Below are 18856 nucleotides of genomic sequence, written 5' to 3' on the forward strand. Positions count from 1 at the left end.
TGGAACAACTCTTGAAAGTGGCGATGATACTCGTGTTTGATTTTTTTTTACAGACATCAAAAATTAGATATTTGACTTTGTTTGGCTAGTTTCCAGTAATTTTGTGGCCCAATTGTTTAATTCCATAAACCATCTCAGCTCCCTGGTGAGCAAACAGCCTATGCTGTCACTGAAGTCAATGAAGTCCAAACCGAATTATCTCTCATCTAACCATACATACCCAGCGACCGGGATTTGAACCCACCCCCATTGCCCTAGCCACTGCATCTTCTAATTAACTAACGACAAGTACCACTTCATTAAACAAATTATTTTGTGTATAATTTTAAAAGCTTTTCAAATCAGTGACAATCAAATTAAAACACTTTCAATCTGAAATCATTCTTAAAATATAAAGTTTGTTACCCACATTTGGTAAATGTTTTCTAAGGCTTTTTGCCATGTTTTCTCTCTGGAAAAATACGATAATCTAATTACTGTTCTCATCAATTAGAGCTTGCATGTTTTAATAAAATTCGTTGTTATTAATTTTAAAAATGTTTTCTGAGATGAAAATGTTATAAATAATGTACCGATACAATCAACACCAATGTAATGAAATCTTAAACAACAAATGTTAAACCTAATAGATGCAGATATTAGTAATAACTTAAGGCACAAGTGAAACTGGAATATGACACAAGTTGATCAATCGTGATAAGCATGGCCTACGTAAGATTTAACAAGTTTTCATGAAAGTATTTTCTCTTAGAGGAAACTACAGATAACTTCTCAGTGTTCTGTTATTTTGTATATCACTTATACGTCATTGCTCACAGTTGTTAACGTATAATAATGTTGTGGTTTTGTTTAAACATATTTTTCACACAGTGGAATGTAAAATCTTTCCTGACCAGTCTAACTTGTTGAGCCAGTGTCTAAACATAAAATTATGTAACATGTCGGTAATGGATTCCAACCAATTTATACTTTAACCCCATGGGAATTGGGCATATATGGGACAAAAAGGAAAACTTCCCATTCAAAGTTGTTATAGATGGGGAGATGTTGGTAAGATGTTTGGGGAGATGTTGACCATTAGAAAGCTTGTGACTTGTATTAAGTTTAAGAGCAAAAAGCAGGTAAACCGTAAAAAACTGGACCCCTGTAGTCGTGACAACTGTTTCATTTTGTTTTTACTGCAGTACCGACGGTTTGATATTGTTCTTTGATAAGTTAGATTAACGAGTAATTTAAGCTTGGAAAAATAAGGAAAATGTTTGCCAAACCAGAAAGCAGTCGTGCCGCTTTGTTGGTAGTAAATAACAGCCAAAGTAGTAAGATTGTGTATTTTGGATGAGTCACAAAACATCTAAAAAATAATTTAAAAAGCAGCAACGCTAATTACTTATTACTTCTACGTTGCAAATGTGCCATACAAGTAAAACATCCATATTTTAGATTCTAGAATACTTTTAAAAATACGTTGTTTATATCAACTTCAATACGAAACCATTCTTAAAACAGAATTTAAATTTTTAAATCGATTACAAATGTTTTGTTTGCTGTGAGTTGACCCATTGCTGATAAATTAATATCAGGACATCTTATTTTCTTTCAACTGTTGAGTAACTTGTTTACCAATTTAGGTTCAGGATTCCCTTGATTACGAAAGTACATTTTTGTTTAGGTTCGATAATTTTTTCTGATTTTTAAAAATGGTTCATCAACATCTATCTACGAAATACAATGAGGTACATACCACGATTACAACAATGCTTAATAAGTGCAAAATCTTAACTACTTAAGGCAAACCTGGTAAAAGTTATTTGTGAAATAATATATTTTCATTCGACAGAAATAATAATGTATTCCTTTGGGACCTTGATCTCAATGCGCTGTATATTCCTAACGCTGCTGGTAATTACTCAAGATAAGTACTAGCATTACTTTGTAACGAGTAATTGGGAGCTGCTGATCTTATAAAACATTGTGAGAAACGGTTCCCTGTGAAGGAACGTAGTTTTCGAGAAAGAAGTCATTTTCAAAGAATTTGATTTCGAGACCTTATAGTTAAATTTTGAGGTCTCGAAATCAAGCATTTGAAAGCACAAAACTTCGTGTGACAAGGGTATTTTTTCTTTAAAAATTATCTCGCAACTTCGACGACAGTTGAGCTCAATTTTCACAGGTTTGTTATGTTGTACACGTTGATATATACCGAGCGAGATAACTGATTTTTGACATCACCAATAGTGACCAGTGTCTTTAAAGGCTAAACAGGTTTTTGTTAATTGCTGGCTAAGCCTATTTTGTGATTGAACAGTCCATAGTATACCACGGTTTTGTTTACCTGTTTAAGTCTGAGCTGAATAGATAACCAATTTGATGGATAATTGTACCAACATACGAGTCTGCGTTTGCTAATCACTTGACTGTCAAGGGACATTGCAAGATTCATTCTGAAACTTTTTTAGCCACGAGGCAGTGGAGATTGGCGGCGTATTTTGATTTCAGTCTTTGCAATACGAGAACCATTCCATTCAGTAGCTCTAATGACTCGTTTGTATGGACCCATAGTATCACTAGGTTGGATACATTCAGCATTAAGGTTATTGTCTACACCAGGTATACCAGAGCATCTATTAAACCACCATCCTCCTTCACTATTCAGACGGCAGTGTGCTGGGCCTTGGTTAATATCTGTATGACGATGGATGCTGAAGGCTTGATTGTTGGTAGTCTCAAGAATATCATCTGGAAAACATAAGAAAGTACAAAATATTCAACATTCATAAATACCTCAGACAAGGTGGCTATTCCTATTGGTGGAGAGCATTTCACGTGCGGTGTTTAAACAGTTGATAAAGGCACAGCTAGAGCTGTTTGTAACCGATTGTTTTCGGATAGCATTTGTGCGGGTTAGCAAATCTGTCTCAAAGAAATGCACCGCACGGTCATGACCCTACCGGTTTAAAACGGCCGTTTAAGAACTCGTCACCACCCATTTATTCCCTTACTATTATTTGATGTTGTTTGTTTAAAAACGTTTAAGTGTCTGGTAAGCTATATTTTTGGGAGATATAATTAAATAACTGCACGCGTACTCTAGAATCTAAGTAAATTAAAAAGTGTGAACTAGTACGCGTCTATGGCTCCATCACACACTGTTTCAAACTTGTAAACACTTTAAAGGTTTGTTTAACACATGTTATTTTGATCGTTCGTTTTTATTTATACATGACGATTTAAGGGGAACCAAATAGTAAAACAAAGTCGGCGGTTGGACTTGAAATTCTTTAATGTTACTAAAATCGAGGAACTTACTTCTGCATCCAATGAGTTCAATGCTTACAGCTGGATATCCGACGTCTGTTTGAGTCACACGGATGAAGCGGGCTCGGATCGGCTGATCAAAAGTATTCTTGACCGGTGCGGTTTGATTCGTGTAACCATGGAATGTCTGTAGCACAGGAGATAGAACATAATGATCAAGGCCAATTTTGGTTTATTGAAACATTTGCCTTGAACACAATAGGTTTTAAATGCAAAGTAATACACAATGAAATGTTCATAATGTTGCAATGTTGTTTGTGCGTACGAGTTACTGGGATTAACGAGTATCTCTGTTTAAAACTAGTTGAGAAACAAAAGTATTCTTTACCGGTGCGGTTTTCTCCATGTTACCATAAAGTCTGTAGTACAGGAGATAGGACACCATGATCAAGGCCAGTTTGGTTTTATTGAACCAAATTTGCCTTACAAACAATAGGTTTTATATACAAAGTAATACAACATGAAATGTTCATGTTGCAATGTTCTTTGTAAGTACGAGTTTCTGGGATTACCGATTGTCTCTGTTTAAAACTAGTTGAGAAACAAGTCCAGCAGAATAAAAATAGCCAATTTGAAGAACCGATTTGTTTGTGCAATGACGAAACCATTTACCTGAGGTTCTCCTTCAGGTGCTCCCTTGTGGCTCACGTTGACCCAGGTAACATTGTCAAGGCTGCATTCTACTTGAAATGACGGTTCGTTTTCCCCTTGAGCTATGACTCCCTCAACTACACACAGAGAAAAGATTACACAACTTGTGTAAAATATTACCTGTTTTAGATGTAGTGGGCGAACACCATAACTATTAGGTAAAACTTTACCTAACAGGCGTTGGGTAATATCTTGCTTAATAGCTGTGTAAAAGTTTACATAAATATTGGGTAGTTTTCTTTACTGAATTGTTGGGTAAACCCACTCATGTAAAATATTACTTAATTTTGAAGTAAAGACTTTACCGCTTTACAATGTAAATAGTTGTGTAAAACTTTACATCAATATTGGGTAGTAAAAATATTACCTGTTTTAGATGTAGTGGGCGAACACCATAACTATTAGGTAAAACTTTACCCAACAGGCGTTGGGTAATATCTTGCTTAATAGCTGTGTAAAAGTTTACATAAATATTGGGTAGTTTTCTTTACTGAATTGCTGGGTATAAACCCACTCATGTAAAATAATTACTTAATTTTGAAGTAAAATATTTACCGATTTTTAATGTAAACTGTTTGCCTTTAAAACTGGTAATAATATACACAATGCTTGGGTTGAATACTAGCAAAGTGTTCTTTCATGGAGTTTGGGGCTGTAATAAATGGACACATCATAAATACTGAGACTTGGCGACCACAACATGAATTTCAAGATAACAACTTTTTAATAAAAATTTAATGGTAACAACATTAACAATCCAAAACATCACATGTGCAAAATGGGGTGTTCTGTATGTTTCATAATCAATCAACAATTTCAGTGAATTTAAAAAATAAAAAAAAAAATGTACCTAATTGGCAAGTTCGGAATAAATACTTCCAGGCTAAAACAGCTACTGTAAGGTTGTTCCATAAATCAACACTGTTACAACTATCACATCTCTTATGATTTTGATACTTATTTGCAAACAATACGTGCAAAAACTTCTTTAACTACAATGCTTCTGGAATGGTCAACATTAATTGGCAAGGTCAGAATAAATACTTCCAGGCTAACACAGCTTAAAGAAGAACTCCAAGGTCAAATTCAATTTTGGGTTTGAACAATTTGTATGGGGAATTGTTGGTTTAGCCTAATTGTCGCTAAGCAATTGAAACGGCGTTGAATTTGACATTTTCACAAATTTGACAAAACTGGAAGGGTATTGAATACAAATTTAAATTTGACCTTTGAGTTCCTCTTTAAACTGTAAGGTTGGTCCATAAATCCAAACTATCACAACTATCACATCTCTTATGATTTTGATACGTATTTGCAAACATTTTGTGCAGATGAATCATGAGATGAACAGTAAGCCCTGAACTCTCGAATAGTGCTGCTTTCACACTGCCTTTGAGTTCAAACACAACCAATTCAATGAACTCCCAAACGCCAGAACACTTCTCCTGGTAGCTCAAGTCGAAGACAAAGTGTGTTTTGAAACACACATCCAGTGCTTTCACAAGAGATGACTTAGTCTTGGTCCCAAGACCATTGGTGTTGCGCAGTCACACACAACCAACGTTCCGATTATGCACGGCAAAAACTGTCCACGCTTGTAATGAACGAACGCTAGCGGGCGCTCTGTTTCTCTGATTTAGATCTCACCATGGTCTTGAATATTTGCAACGACGGGTCTTAACTTTTTTATCGTTTTTCGGCAAATCTCCCCCGACTTTCCGGTGGAGCCAATCAGAGGCTGCGTTGCGGTTGGCTCATGAATAATTCATCAGTGTTGTGCATGTAGTGTACAATGCATGCAGTAATTCCATTGCATGACTTTTGCTTTACTCTGTGTGTGGGTATATATGTTTTTATCGGAGTATAATAATGTCCAGATCAGTAGGATTTGAAACTTTGACACAGGGTGGAAATACGATAAAGAAAGGTTTGTGGTACCAGCACAAACATTTCTGTGTATAATGTCCAGATCCAGACACCTGCATTGCCATGATATGCAGCTTGAAATGCGATCGTGGCGTTATGCTCCCGACGTGCCAGGGCCCACACATGAAGCCTGTATTGGCTAAACAATTTGCTTATAGTTAGCACAAAATAGTATTGCTTAGCAGAAACTGGTTGCCAGCCAATTTTTAATTAAATTTGAAATTTTGTAGTGCCCAAGTAAATTTTTGGATAGTAAAGAAATTGTGTACAGTATTTTCTGCCAAACAGATATTAACTGGTGGGCCCTGTAGTGTTATTCACAGTGAAAGTTTTTTAATCTTGGGGGAAGGAAATCTTGAGGGATTCAAAAGCATCTTTGTGAGAACGTATTTTGAAACGTAACCGTAGCTGCATATCTTGGAACGTAAGCGTAGCTTGACTTGGGATTGAAAGCGTACTTTTTGATATTGTAGCGTAACCTATTAGTATCTTGGAGTGTATAAGCGTAGCTGAGTAGCTGCGTAGCTTGGAACGTAACAGTATCTTTTGGTGGAGCGTAAGCATATCTTGGAACATAATTCATAGCTGCGTATCTTGGAACGTAAGCGTAACTTGACATGGGATTGAAAGCGTACCTTTTGATATTATGGCGTAACTTGAAGGAACGTAAGCAGATCTGTAAGCGCAGCAAAGTAGCTGTGTAGCTTGGAACGTTGACATCTTTTGGAACGTAAGCATATCTTGGACTGAAGCGTAGCATCTTGGAACATAAACGCAGCTGCGTATCTTTGAACGTAGGCATAGCTTGACTCGGGCTTGGAAGCGTACTTTTTGATATTATAGTGTAACTTGAAGGAACGTAGACCTAAGCGTATCTTGGAACGTAAACGTAGCTGCGTATCTTGGAATGTAAGCGTAGCTTGACTCGGGCTTGAAAACATACCTTTTGATATTATAGTGTAACTTGAAGGAACGTAGACCTAAGCGTATCTTGGAACGTAAACGTAGCCGAGTAGCTGCGTAGCTTGGAACGTAACCAAATAACATTTTTTGGGAATGTAGTCGTAACAATATCTTTTGGAATAACTCATGAGAAATTTCGAGTTTTGATTGCTTGTCCAGCGGCGACTACTGCTATTCAACTCCCAGTTATTTGAGGCGAATAGTCGGGTCATTAAATTCCACTAGTTGCCCAGTTTAATCATTACCTCAAAAATAACTCTTCATTCACAGAATTAAAAAAATAATACTTTGTTTGACAAAATTATGCTTTGAGGGAATTTTGTTTTAGCATTATTTTTATTTAAACCTTTTATAAAAAATTCTCATAATTTTTTTAAGCTACTCACACAATAACACTGTCAATATAACAATATGCGATATTCCTAGGTTTTGACATCATCAAAATTACCTGAAAACTCATAACAAAAAGAAATTAGGGGCCATTAATTAAAATGGAGCATATTGGAACATTGCGATCATAAGAAACAACGGATTCGACACCCGCAAGCTGGGAGTTCATAGCGCCTGGGATTTAACACCTTCAACCCCACGAGACACGGCATGGGCGGTACGTGATATTCCACAAGGCTTATTTCACGTTCCGATTGCTCCACGCCGTGGGGCCATACAGCGTCCGATACACGGACTCTCTGAATGCTAATTTTACGTTCGATTTTTGACCATTATTTACGATTTCAAATCGTCACGTATCCATAATCTGAATAGGTACCTATACTTAAAATTTCACTGTTTTCCTTTTAATAGGCCTATAATGACCACGGAATCACTCTTTGAGCAAAGATTATTAAAAAAAGACCGCCGATCATATTGACCTTTGACTCGATCTAGTTTGAATAGTCATCTTCAATTCGTCACGTGATATGAATATTGCATACATTAAAAGTAATTTACATAGTCTGGCCACGCCTTCAATTTGCAAATATCCAAGACCATGGTGAGCACAGAACATGGTGAGATCCGTAAGTCAGAGAAACAGCGCCCGCTAGCGTTCGTTCATTACATAGTCGGAACGTTGGTTGTGTGTGACCGCGCAACACCAATGGTCTTGGAACCAAGACTAGAGATGACTGTTCAAATGCATACTGTGCTCAAAAATTACGAACACTTGCTGTGGAGCCAGTGCAGACCCACCTAGTATCAGCATATATGGTTGCGATCTGGTGTCCCTGTTGATGTCTTTCAAATACTGGTCCAAACTTGTGTTTTCCTGCATAAAGGGGAATAATATTAAACACAATAGGTTAAATTTCAATGGGGGTGCAGTACAAATTGTATAACACGTGTATATTGTGTGTAATGAACTCAAAGTGTTGTACAATTAAACCAATTTTGCTGTAAAATAATGATTTAATCTGATTGTCTTAAGGATGGGGTACACACAATGTCAGATTAAATCATTATTTGATATCAATAGTGGTTTAATTATCATATTACAACACTTTGAGATCAATAGAGACAATGTTCCAGTACTGCAATGTATGTGCAATACAAGTTGTACATGATGTACATGCACATAAATTTAAAAAAGTACAAATAAAAATTGAAATAAAATAAAATAAATAAACAAACACATAGGGGCCTAAAATTAAACAAATTAACAAAGTGTTCAAGGATGGATACTTGCAGTTCTGGAATAAGGTGATAGGATCCAAGGAGGAGAGATAATTTTGGTGCTGAACATTCAATCCCACATAACAGTAGACTACCTGAAAACTTTGATTTTTCTTGATCTTTATCTGATTTTTCTTTTTGTTCTTTTTCTTTCTTCCTTTTTGTGTGTGTGTGTGGGGGGGGGGGGGGTGTGAGATTTCTTGAATAATTCCTTTAAAAGGTTAAAATAAACAAAGGGTAGATGTGTTTGTGCGATTCCCCTCTCCCAGAATTTGCATTTTAAGTCAATTGTATCATTTGTCAGTATCTTGTAAAGACAAAATGTTGAAAAGTTATTTGATTGTACTTCTGAACAAAAAGTTGGCCCAATCATTGGCCTGATGCACCGTGGCTGTATGCACTGGTGGTGCTTTAACACAGTGGCGATGTACATGTGTACAATGGTCTCCAACGATGCATGTGTGCACAATACGGGGACCATTGATCAGACCTACGTATGTATTTGTGATATTCAAGTCACTGTTCAAAAGTTTTGTCAGTCTAAATATGACGTTCAACTGTCCCTTTATCTGTGCTAATGAGTCGTGTATAGTCTATCACTACAGATAATAACATCAATACAGAAATCTGTTATAGTACTTACCTTCAAACGTCTCAACTAAATGAGGGAAGTTCCACTCAAGAAGTTTTTCCTTCATGAGATCCATTTGAATGTGTGTGTGGTTACACTGTGGTACTGCAGAGCGCGACCCCAGCAGACAAGTCACACGCTGCGTATTTTGCACAACACTTGAGTAAAACATTGTGGTTTACTAAACACCATGTAAACTTTTACAACCAGTTCAGTAAAACTTACATAATATGTGTTTAAAGTTGCTAAGTTATGTAAACTATTAGTTTTACTAACTTTTTGAGTAGTTTTTTATTTACACAAACATTTTGTTTAAATTTTTCATTAATTTTTACTTATGTTAAGTATTTTTTTACTTAACACATTTAACATAACTTTTTTTTACCATTCTTTTTCTGAGTGTAGAGTTACTAACAGTAGGTCAATTTGAAGAATTGAAGATCCGTCCGGAATGATATGGGCTTCATTAAGAAGGCGTTGTTCACATCGTACTGTAAATAAAACACTTGATTGATTATAAGACGGCTTCTCTATATAATACAAACGGCTCAAACTGGGCTCTGTTTCGTGAGTTAAATAAACCACTTTGTGTTTTTGATCAATTGAGTTTAGAATTACTTATTTCATAACCTAATATATGACTTTTCTAATTTAAAAGGTCGCCACGCTTTTAAGAAATCGCTGATCATCCAGAGCGCTAGAAGCGAAAAACTTCTCTGTTATTTGAAAACAAAAAGGGGAGACATATAATTCTCAGATTCAAAGTTTATGGGGAAAAATGATATGTTTACCAATGAAGTAAGTTGCTATTGCCATTACTTTAAAGAAAGGTTACCATATGAATTGTACCTGTAATATTTGAGAACAATCTTGGTTTTAGAGTTGTGATTTGCTTCAAAAAGCAAAGAAAAACTCGATCAAATCTGATCACTTTAAAATTATCAATTCAAACTTTGTTAATTGAATTAACCTTTTTGATGTTCAATTATTATTCTGTTGTGTTTGATTTGGTTATTTGGTTATTATGAAAGTATTTCGCGATCAGCTCACTGTGTCATTTAGACGACTATAACTTAGTTTTAAGACAATGTACATAATTGTTTTAAGACAATAGAACTAACCTTTACATCCCAATAGTTCAACACGTATCCATAGAGAGCCATCAGTCTGGTTTAGTATGATGCGGATATAACGGGCAATGATTGTTGGATGGAACATGCTGGTAGCTACCGAGTCTGCTGCGGTGTTTCTTCGAATAATCTGTTCAGAAACAATAAAACAATTCATGTAAGTTAAACATGTCTATTAACTTGGCCACATTAGACCAGTCAACTTTACTCAAACTAATATTCGGTTGCAAATTTGAATTCGAGAATATAAGTCTGATTGAAAAATCCTTCCCAAAATGTTTGGCTGAAATGCAGTGATAAAAGCCAGCGACATTGTGGTTTGACAATCAGCAAGTTGAACAAGATCAAGCAGTTTCGTAGTTCTTAGTGTGGGACTAAATGAATTGACAAAATCAATATTTTATTGATAAACAAACCAGTGTTTGAACATACAGTTTTGATTTTAAGACGCAGCAATAACCTTTTCGGAGTGTAGATTACAGTTCCCTAATTACCTGTGCTGAACTCATAGTAAGCCAAGTGCTCTGGTCATCACTGTACTCTAGCTGGTACCCGTAACCTATATCTACACTGGTTCCCTGATCAGATCCCTGCAGCATCATCATTCCCTCCACTATCACTTTAAATCCTAGATCAATCTGTAGCCATGGGTTGATGTCCATAGGATTAGCGCACCAGCCAATAGTATCACTGTTGGCTGATTGAGTGAGTCGTGCATTGCTTGGTTGACAGTTACCATCTTCCCTCTGCTGTGTACTTGATGCTGTGATTCTGTAGTCTGGAATGCTGCCATCTCCCATTCCGAGACGATCCAAACAAAAGAAGCGTTCTATATCAGGCAATATTAAAGTATAATAACAAACGATTGGGTTTATTGAAGTGTATTTTGTTAATGCAGACTTTGATTTCATAATGGTCATAATTTACTGGCTTAAAAACACACCCGAATCTGTTTCGGAACAAAACAAGCACGTAAATTTTACACTACCATTGACATAATTGTTAATAAAATGTTGAAACAAGATTGTGTATTTGCCACTTTGCACTATATTTTTCTTTGCGAAATTGATTTTTTTTTGATAGCATTAATAAATAAACATAATAGGCCCATAAAACACGTTTAAATAAAACGCAACAGTATTTAATAAACAGCGATTGTCTATAGTAATGTTTTCATTCCACCAAATGAGATAAAGAAGACTGTGCAGTAAGTGTCTGCTTAAAATAATATGAGACTTAGAAAATTAAAAAACAGATCCAAAAAACATTTCAACAAATACAAAATAAACAAATAATGTATGGTTATTGTTGTTGTTGCTGTACAAATCAAAAGAATTGATAAATAAATACAATAGTTGTTTTTCTGACTTAACCATTACATCCAAGAAGTTCAATACGCAGCACTGGACGTTCTCCTCGATACCCAGTTGGTATGATGCGGATGTAGCGTGCTCTGATTTCCTCATTGAACATGTTGGTCACTCTGGTATCATCGTCCGTATTTCCAGGGAATCTCTGGGAAGGAAACATAAACGATGCTCAATGACAACAATAAATCAGAATACCCTAAAGTCGTTTGAAGCTCTTCGTCTATTATCAAGGTTGGGATTAATAAGCAAATCCGTTACTGCTTACCGTTGCAGTTTCTTTGTGCTCAAAGATGCTACCACCTGTACCTTTGGGCCAATTATGTTAATAAACAATATTAACTGCATAGGCAATTACTTTTATGTTGTTGATATTATTATGCAATTAACAGTTATCCGTCTATTATGTATGACGTCATACCTGTGCATTGTCCTCATTAGTCCCTCCTATGAAGCGCATGTCTTGCTCGTTGTCACCGTAAGATACGATAAACTCTGTGACCCAGTATTCGCTGTTGTATTCACCCTGTGTAACAACACCTTGCATCAATACCGGGTGCTTTAGATCCACTTGGATCCATGCACTGTCTGTGTCATTCAATGTGGGACACCAGCCACCAATCACATCTAGCCGCCCATAGGGGTTCCTGCTGCATCTCTGGTCATCAGTAGACGATGTCGTTATGCTTCCATAAGGGATGGTACCATCTCCCATTCCAAGCTTCTGCTGACAAACTTCATGAGCTGAGAAAATAAAATACATTTAATGTGTTTCCATCAAGCCAACCTTAATAGTGAAACCTTCATTGCGAATTTTGGAGCTGGTTGTGTTAACTTCAGAATAGTTTGATTTTAATTAATTCTTATTGAGGCATTGGTTAACGTTAGAAACGCGTTTATTTTGCCTACAGTACATTCTCAAACTAGTATGTCAGCTCAGTATTCTAATTGTTTACACTTTGAAGGGGAGTGAGGTAGAGTGCAAATACAGTGACTTTTTGACACTTTGTTTCTTCATTTGTATGTTTTGTAAATGTGCTGTATTGATACTGTGCTTGACTAACAATTGAATACAGTTTGAAATGTCTCAATTGGATGATATTGTGCACTTGGAGAACGTGGTAAGTGGTCAACAGCATACATCAATAAATTACATCACTTACCTCTGAAGCCAACGAGCTCAATACGTAGTATGGGTTTGTATTCAAGGCTGATGGTCTGTTGCGGATGCACCGAGTTTGTTATGTCCAGTATTGATATAATGCAAAGGCTGACAATGAATTGTTTATTTTTAACTTTTAACTCAAAATAATTATTGGCATAAAACCTTTCTTGGTGACGAGTAATGGGGGAGAGGTTGATGGTATAAAACATTGTGAGAAACGGCTTCCTCTGAAGTGGCATAGTTTTCGAGAAAGAAGTAATTTTCCACGAATTTGATTTCGAGACCTCAGATTTTGAACTTGAGGTCTCGAAATCAACCATCTAAACGCACACAACTTCGTGTGACAAGGGTGTTTTCTTCTTTCATTATTATCTCGCAAGTTCGATGACCGATTGAGCTCAAATTTTCACAGGTTAGTTATTTTATGCATATGTTGAGATACACCAACTGTGAAGGCTAGTCTTTGACAATTACCAATAGTGTACACTGCCTTTAAGTGAGATCTTGTACAATAAAATTGAATGCGTATTCTTATTTTTGATGATGAAGCGCGAACGTTTAAGTCCAAGTTCGAACGGTCGGGTGCGTGCACGCAGTCGCAGCGAGTATAAACCGGCTTTAAGCATGCCAATAGAAAACGTTGTGAATGATTCAAACCTCTGCAGCCAAGAAATTCATTTTTTTCAACGGGAGTAATTCCGTCTTCCATTCCAATATTGTGTCCACAATATCCAACTAGAACCAAACACAACCAATTTAGTATTTAGTATTTAATATGTGTAGTAACCAAAGATGTTCGAGTATGGACTTTCTCCAACACACTGACACTCAAGACTTGCCGTTAAATATTTAGAATCCGTTTCTTGGTATTTTGGGGGTTTCTTACCATGCGTTAACCTTGCTCTTAACCGTACAATAAGGTGCTTCTTTCGATTGATCTATGGTTGTTTGTCTTGCCAAGTGCTAACCCTTTCTGTACCACCTCCTCACTACCACCTTTAATGCTGATATAGCTGCTCATAAAAGTATTCCTTCAGACAGACAAGCTCATTGCTTTGTCTACGTTGAATCATAATTCACGTCCCATCAAATCGTGTAGTTCAGCTTTAGAAATTGACAAGGGCTTTCTATCATCTGCATAACGACTATTGCTTACAACTTGGTCACTAATATTTTTCATCAACTTCAAAATTTGCTGAGGCATTGAGCATCAAGCATTGGGCGTAGATCTTAAACGGATACAAATATGTAATACAGCCTTGATGAACCCCCTGCCGAGTATCAAACCAGTCAATGATTGTTAATTTCGCTGGTCGTCAGAGATATAGATTATTGCAGTAATGAGTTATGAGACCCACCTAGTTAGCACCGAGGGTTTACAAGGTACTAAGGCGCTTACAGCAGCCACAGCCAGGAACACCGGGGCGAACCCCTTCTCTTTTCGATAAGTGCACTGGGTTCTTTTAAATTTACATGCGTTACACAACATATGGGACAAACGCCTTTACGTCCCATCCGAAGGACGAAGCAATGGTTTAGTGTCTTGCTGAAGGACACAGTTTTCGCTACAAACTTTGAATATCATTTTTAAGTTAGGTCGTTACTTGTTCAAAAGTTCATGATTTATGGGTTAATAGGCCTAATAATAATAATAATAGTAAACGGTTATTCTAAAGCGCATAATACAATAAAGTCTGTATGCGCTTGGGTGGGTGAACAGGTGTGTTTTAAGTTGCAACTTAAATCGTTCCAGGGTGGGGCAGTTTATGATTTGGTGTGGTACATTGTTCCGTAGTTCGGGTGCAGTAAATTGGAAGGCACGTTGAGAATGAGTCTTTAATGAGGCCCCTTCATAATGTATTTGATATGCAGCATCCGAAACCGAGTAATCTATAATTTTGATTTTGAGAGTTACATTTCTCTATTTTACTTTACATAAAATAAAATGAGATCTTTAGCAACACTAGTTTAATTCATATAGAGTTGGTAGTGCTCTCGCTCAAACCTTTTCGACAGATTTCCCTATTAAATATCAAAATTGTGCGTTTGGTGATTAAATGATTCACATGACTGCTTTGTGGTCAAACGGTTCACAATAACCTTTCGATAAGAAATATACAGTAATCTATTTATGGACATTTATCTTGAATTAAAAGTTTCGTTTTTGCAAATCCAAGTTTATGTAGATGTTACTTGCAAATCTTTATAATCATGATTATCAACAATCCAGATGAACTTATTTATAGAATTGGATATTCATAAATACCCCAGACAGTTTCGTCACTCCTATTGGTGTCCATTTTGATAACATCCACTGGTTGGCAATATTTTGTTTAATTTTAACTTTAAGATTAGAAGAAGAGGCTAGCATATTAATTCAGGTTAAGATTTAGGCAATAACCCTGACATTTGAAAACGTGGTGATTGACTGAAACAATACCTCTGCATCCAAGGAGTTCAATACGTAGGACTGGCAAGCCAATCCAGGCTGTTGGTCTGATGCGGATGTACCGTGCTTGAATAGGCTGCTGGAATATATTGGTAACTGGGGTGTTTCTATCAGTGTTGCCAATGAATGTCTGTAAAAATAAATGTAAACCAGAGGTGGGAACAATAATAAATACAAATGATAATTAACACTTTGGTTATAAATAATGGTTGTACTGCATTATTGGAGTGTCTATGTTTTTAATGAATATTGGTAACTGGAGCGTAGTTATAGGAGTTACCAGAGAATGTCTGTGAAATGAATCAAAGGAATCAGAGGTGGTCAGAATGATAAATATATGAAGTAATAACAATTGATATACATACATCCTAAGTATAGGCTGTACTGCTTTATTGAAGTGTGTTTAGTTTATAAGGAATACACGTTAGGTTGGAGAGTGTCTTTGCTGAGTACTCTTACCTGTGGAGTAGAGGCCCCATTGACATACAGCCATGCAGTGCCATCAATGCTGTATTGTACCTGGTAGTGTGTCACCCAGGAATCACCGCCTGGTCTGCCCTGTGTGATGACGCCCTCAATATGCACGGGATTTATACCCACATCTATTTGGAGCCATGAATCAACAAATGATCCATTAGCTGGGATCCAACAACGGTTCAGATTCAGTCGTGCATTACTTGGCTGCCGATATGAATCCCGCTGACTAGATGCTGTGATCCTAGCATCAGGCATACTCCCGTCTTTCATTCCAAGTTTATGTCCACACTGTATATCAACTGGAACCAAACACACCGCATTGAGCCTTCAATCATTTGTTTTAAATATACATTTATATTTACTTTTTTGATGGGTAGGATTAATATTTGCCTGTTGCGGGGTATTTTGCATTTTTAACGTTCTTAACCCATTCTGCATTTTTACTTTTTAGCATCTCTATTGTTGAATGTTTATGTTGAATGTATATTTTGCCCAAGGGCATTGGCATTGAAAGCCCTAATTCGGCCTACGGTTTTGTTTTGTAAAGCTTTTTAATTCCTGGCAGGTTTCCATGGCTTTTGTTTTGTTATTGTTTTGTATTTTGTATGTGTTTTATGCCAAATAAATTATAATAATAATAATAACAAACTGCTTATAAAAAAGATAGTAAATTTCATTTCAACTTTTGCCAGGAGTCTGGTTTAAAATTTTGTTGTATTTAATGTTAACTGACGGTTTTGAAAATAATTTAATCATTTAAAATAACAGATTACCGTAAAAACATCACCCGTATTCACAAACAATTAGTATTAAACAATTTGTTCCTGTAAAACATTAATGTATCCTTTATTATAATTTGAATCTTAATATAATCAGGGGAGCCTTGGTAATGGTTAATACAATGTCATGTATTGAATTATATTGAAAAGAAATGATTTGATTTTCCTTTCTAAGTACAAAATAATGTTCGCTGTTCAGAAGGACCTACATCCATTAATTAGTGTCCTCAAGTTTTGTTTTAAAATCGTTTTTTTTTTTTATTGTAACTAAATCTTGTACATTCCCCCTGTAAATTGTTATGGTTTTCCCTTATTCGGCAATTGGCCGCGATGGAAAATGGATTTGTTTATGATTATAACAAAACATGCCTCTGAAGAAGGTCCGGTTTGGATAAAAAGCTAAGGCCATCTACCCCACTCAATATATAATATACCAGTGATATGTTAACATACCAGTTGGTTGTACCTCGGAGTGCTCCAGAAACATGGTGTAATCGACAGGTCCGACGTGAAACTGTGTTTTCAGCAAATGACCCGTGACGTTATCTTCATTGGTTAGGTCTAGGCGGATTGTCCAGTTCCCTTCAGCATCAGTCAGGTTGTGTAGAATCTCATTGCCAAGCCAGAACTCACCATCCGTTGACCCAAAGCCTTTCGTGTATTCTGCCCAACTGCGGTTGAAATTGACTGATCCATTATAGCGCCGCTGGACAACCTAGAAGATAATAACAAGAGTAGCTCGTGTTATTGTGTATACAAACCGACATTGCGACCCTATACAAAAAAAGTGTTCACATAAATTTCAGACTGACCTTCAATAATAACGCTTAATACAAAAAAAAAACAAGATCAAATAAGTTTTGTTTTACTTTGGTTAAACAAATTCTAGTTAAATTTGTTCTCTAATATCGTTGAAGTACTGCTGTGTTTTAGGGGTAAATGAAAGCACTGAACTTTCACAACTTCGAAAACGATACAAAATGTATTGCACCCGGTGTGTTTTTTAAAGAATGTTTGTAGTCAATAAGTGCAAGTCGATATGCGAAACATATGTGTCAATGTTCTGTTTTACAAAGACATAGTTGTTAGCATCATGTTTGTTCAAGGACCATATGTAATTAGTTGCTTGTTGTGAAATATATTTGAGTTTATATTTGGGAATACATGTTATCTGCTAAGCAAAATAGGGTTCTAACATTAGATAAACCCAAGTTGTACTTACAATCCAGCCGGTATGCTTCGTCATATCACAATACACTTTAATTCCTTCATCATTCTGGTAGGGATGGATAGTGTAGATACCATCTTCTTTGAACCCAGCATCCAGCAAAGCTTGACAGTCGCTAAATGTATCTGTTAGATTAGACAATAGAAAATGATATTGAAATTGGCGTTTGTTATGAGGAGTAACATGCATTTCGGTACCATGTGCTAGAATAATCCGAACTGACTCGTCACTGAAGTAGTTCGGCGGTCTGGTTCTGAAAACAATATTCTCTAGAATAGTCAAGGGTCGAGGGTCAAGGGTTTGAACCCCACTCATGTTGTTTGCCTCTGGAGTGATTGTTTGTCTTTTTTTAGTAAACCGTGGACTATACACATCGCTGAAAGCGCATATCATTTGAGTTTGTTTACTTACGTTATTACTTGAGACTTGTAGAGCCTATTACTGTATTTAAATGAAAACCCTTTTCAAGGGTAACATATGGGAGTTTAGAAGTTCAATAGTAAACCAATTTCAAAGTTTTTGCTTACCTTTTTGAGTAGACTGGCATCGATTTCGTTTTGGTACCTGTTTCATGACTTGTGAGACCCAGTGTTGACCAGGAGTATAACCATCGGGTGGTGGTCCAAAATGATGAACTATCATCTTACTCTCAGTCAATTTAAGGATTACTAAACAAAACGGGAACAATCTCTGAGTAATTTCAATGTATGTCTTTGAGTTGGAATCAAAAACTTGCAATGCAAGTACTTGATAACTGAACTCGCTTCAAAGCAGTGTTCTTGTTAAACCACTCATCACAAAAGACAATCACTAAACAAGTTGGCCGTCCACAGTTTTCCCGTTTCTTTAAGGCCTGAGTTCCCGGCTCTGCTTACCGTCCAATTCTGCGCATTCGATCATCATTCTTGCAAGAACATCAATCAAAAAAACATTCCTGCTAGCATATTGAATATGTCTGACGTAGGCGATGAGGAATTACTTGCTTACGTATGAGGAGAATCTTCGGTAAGCAGAGCCAAGCACAAGGTGTCCATTGTTGAAATCGGCTCTGAGCGCGCGGACTGTGTCACCTGTCCTGAAAGTCAAAGCTCTGCTTATCGCCGA

General features: G+C 36.5%; 3 protein-coding genes across 3 annotated transcripts in view; 1 reads left to right on the top strand and 2 right to left on the bottom strand.

The window, feature by feature from the left end:
- Positions 1 to 18856, bottom strand: part of LOC139943260 (uncharacterized) — a 125392-nt gene that overhangs the window by 97532 nt on the left and 9004 nt on the right. The gene's annotated exons all lie outside the window — the stretch shown is intronic.
- The window catches only part of LOC139943264 (monocarboxylate transporter 12-like), a 60381-nt gene that overhangs the window by 7035 nt on the left and 34490 nt on the right, over positions 1 to 18856 (top strand). The window lies entirely within an intron of this gene.
- Positions 949 to 17015, bottom strand: LOC139943267 (uncharacterized). The gene is made up of 11 exons (XM_071940092.1): positions 16978 to 17015; positions 15728 to 16044; positions 15260 to 15398; positions 12076 to 12398; positions 11661 to 11802; positions 10782 to 11116; positions 10279 to 10417; positions 9562 to 9648; positions 3928 to 4046; positions 3307 to 3442; positions 949 to 2736 (listed from the first exon to the last, which is right to left on the bottom strand). The coding sequence occupies exons 1-11, from the start codon at positions 17009 to 17011 to the stop codon at positions 2453 to 2455; spliced, it is 2055 nt and encodes a 684-aa protein (XP_071796193.1). The 5' UTR covers positions 17012 to 17015; the 3' UTR covers positions 949 to 2452.

Source organism: Asterias amurensis, chromosome 10, assembly GCF_032118995.1.
Source record: "Asterias amurensis chromosome 10, ASM3211899v1".
Lineage (NCBI taxonomy): Eukaryota > Metazoa > Echinodermata > Asteroidea > Forcipulatida > Asteriidae > Asterias > Asterias amurensis.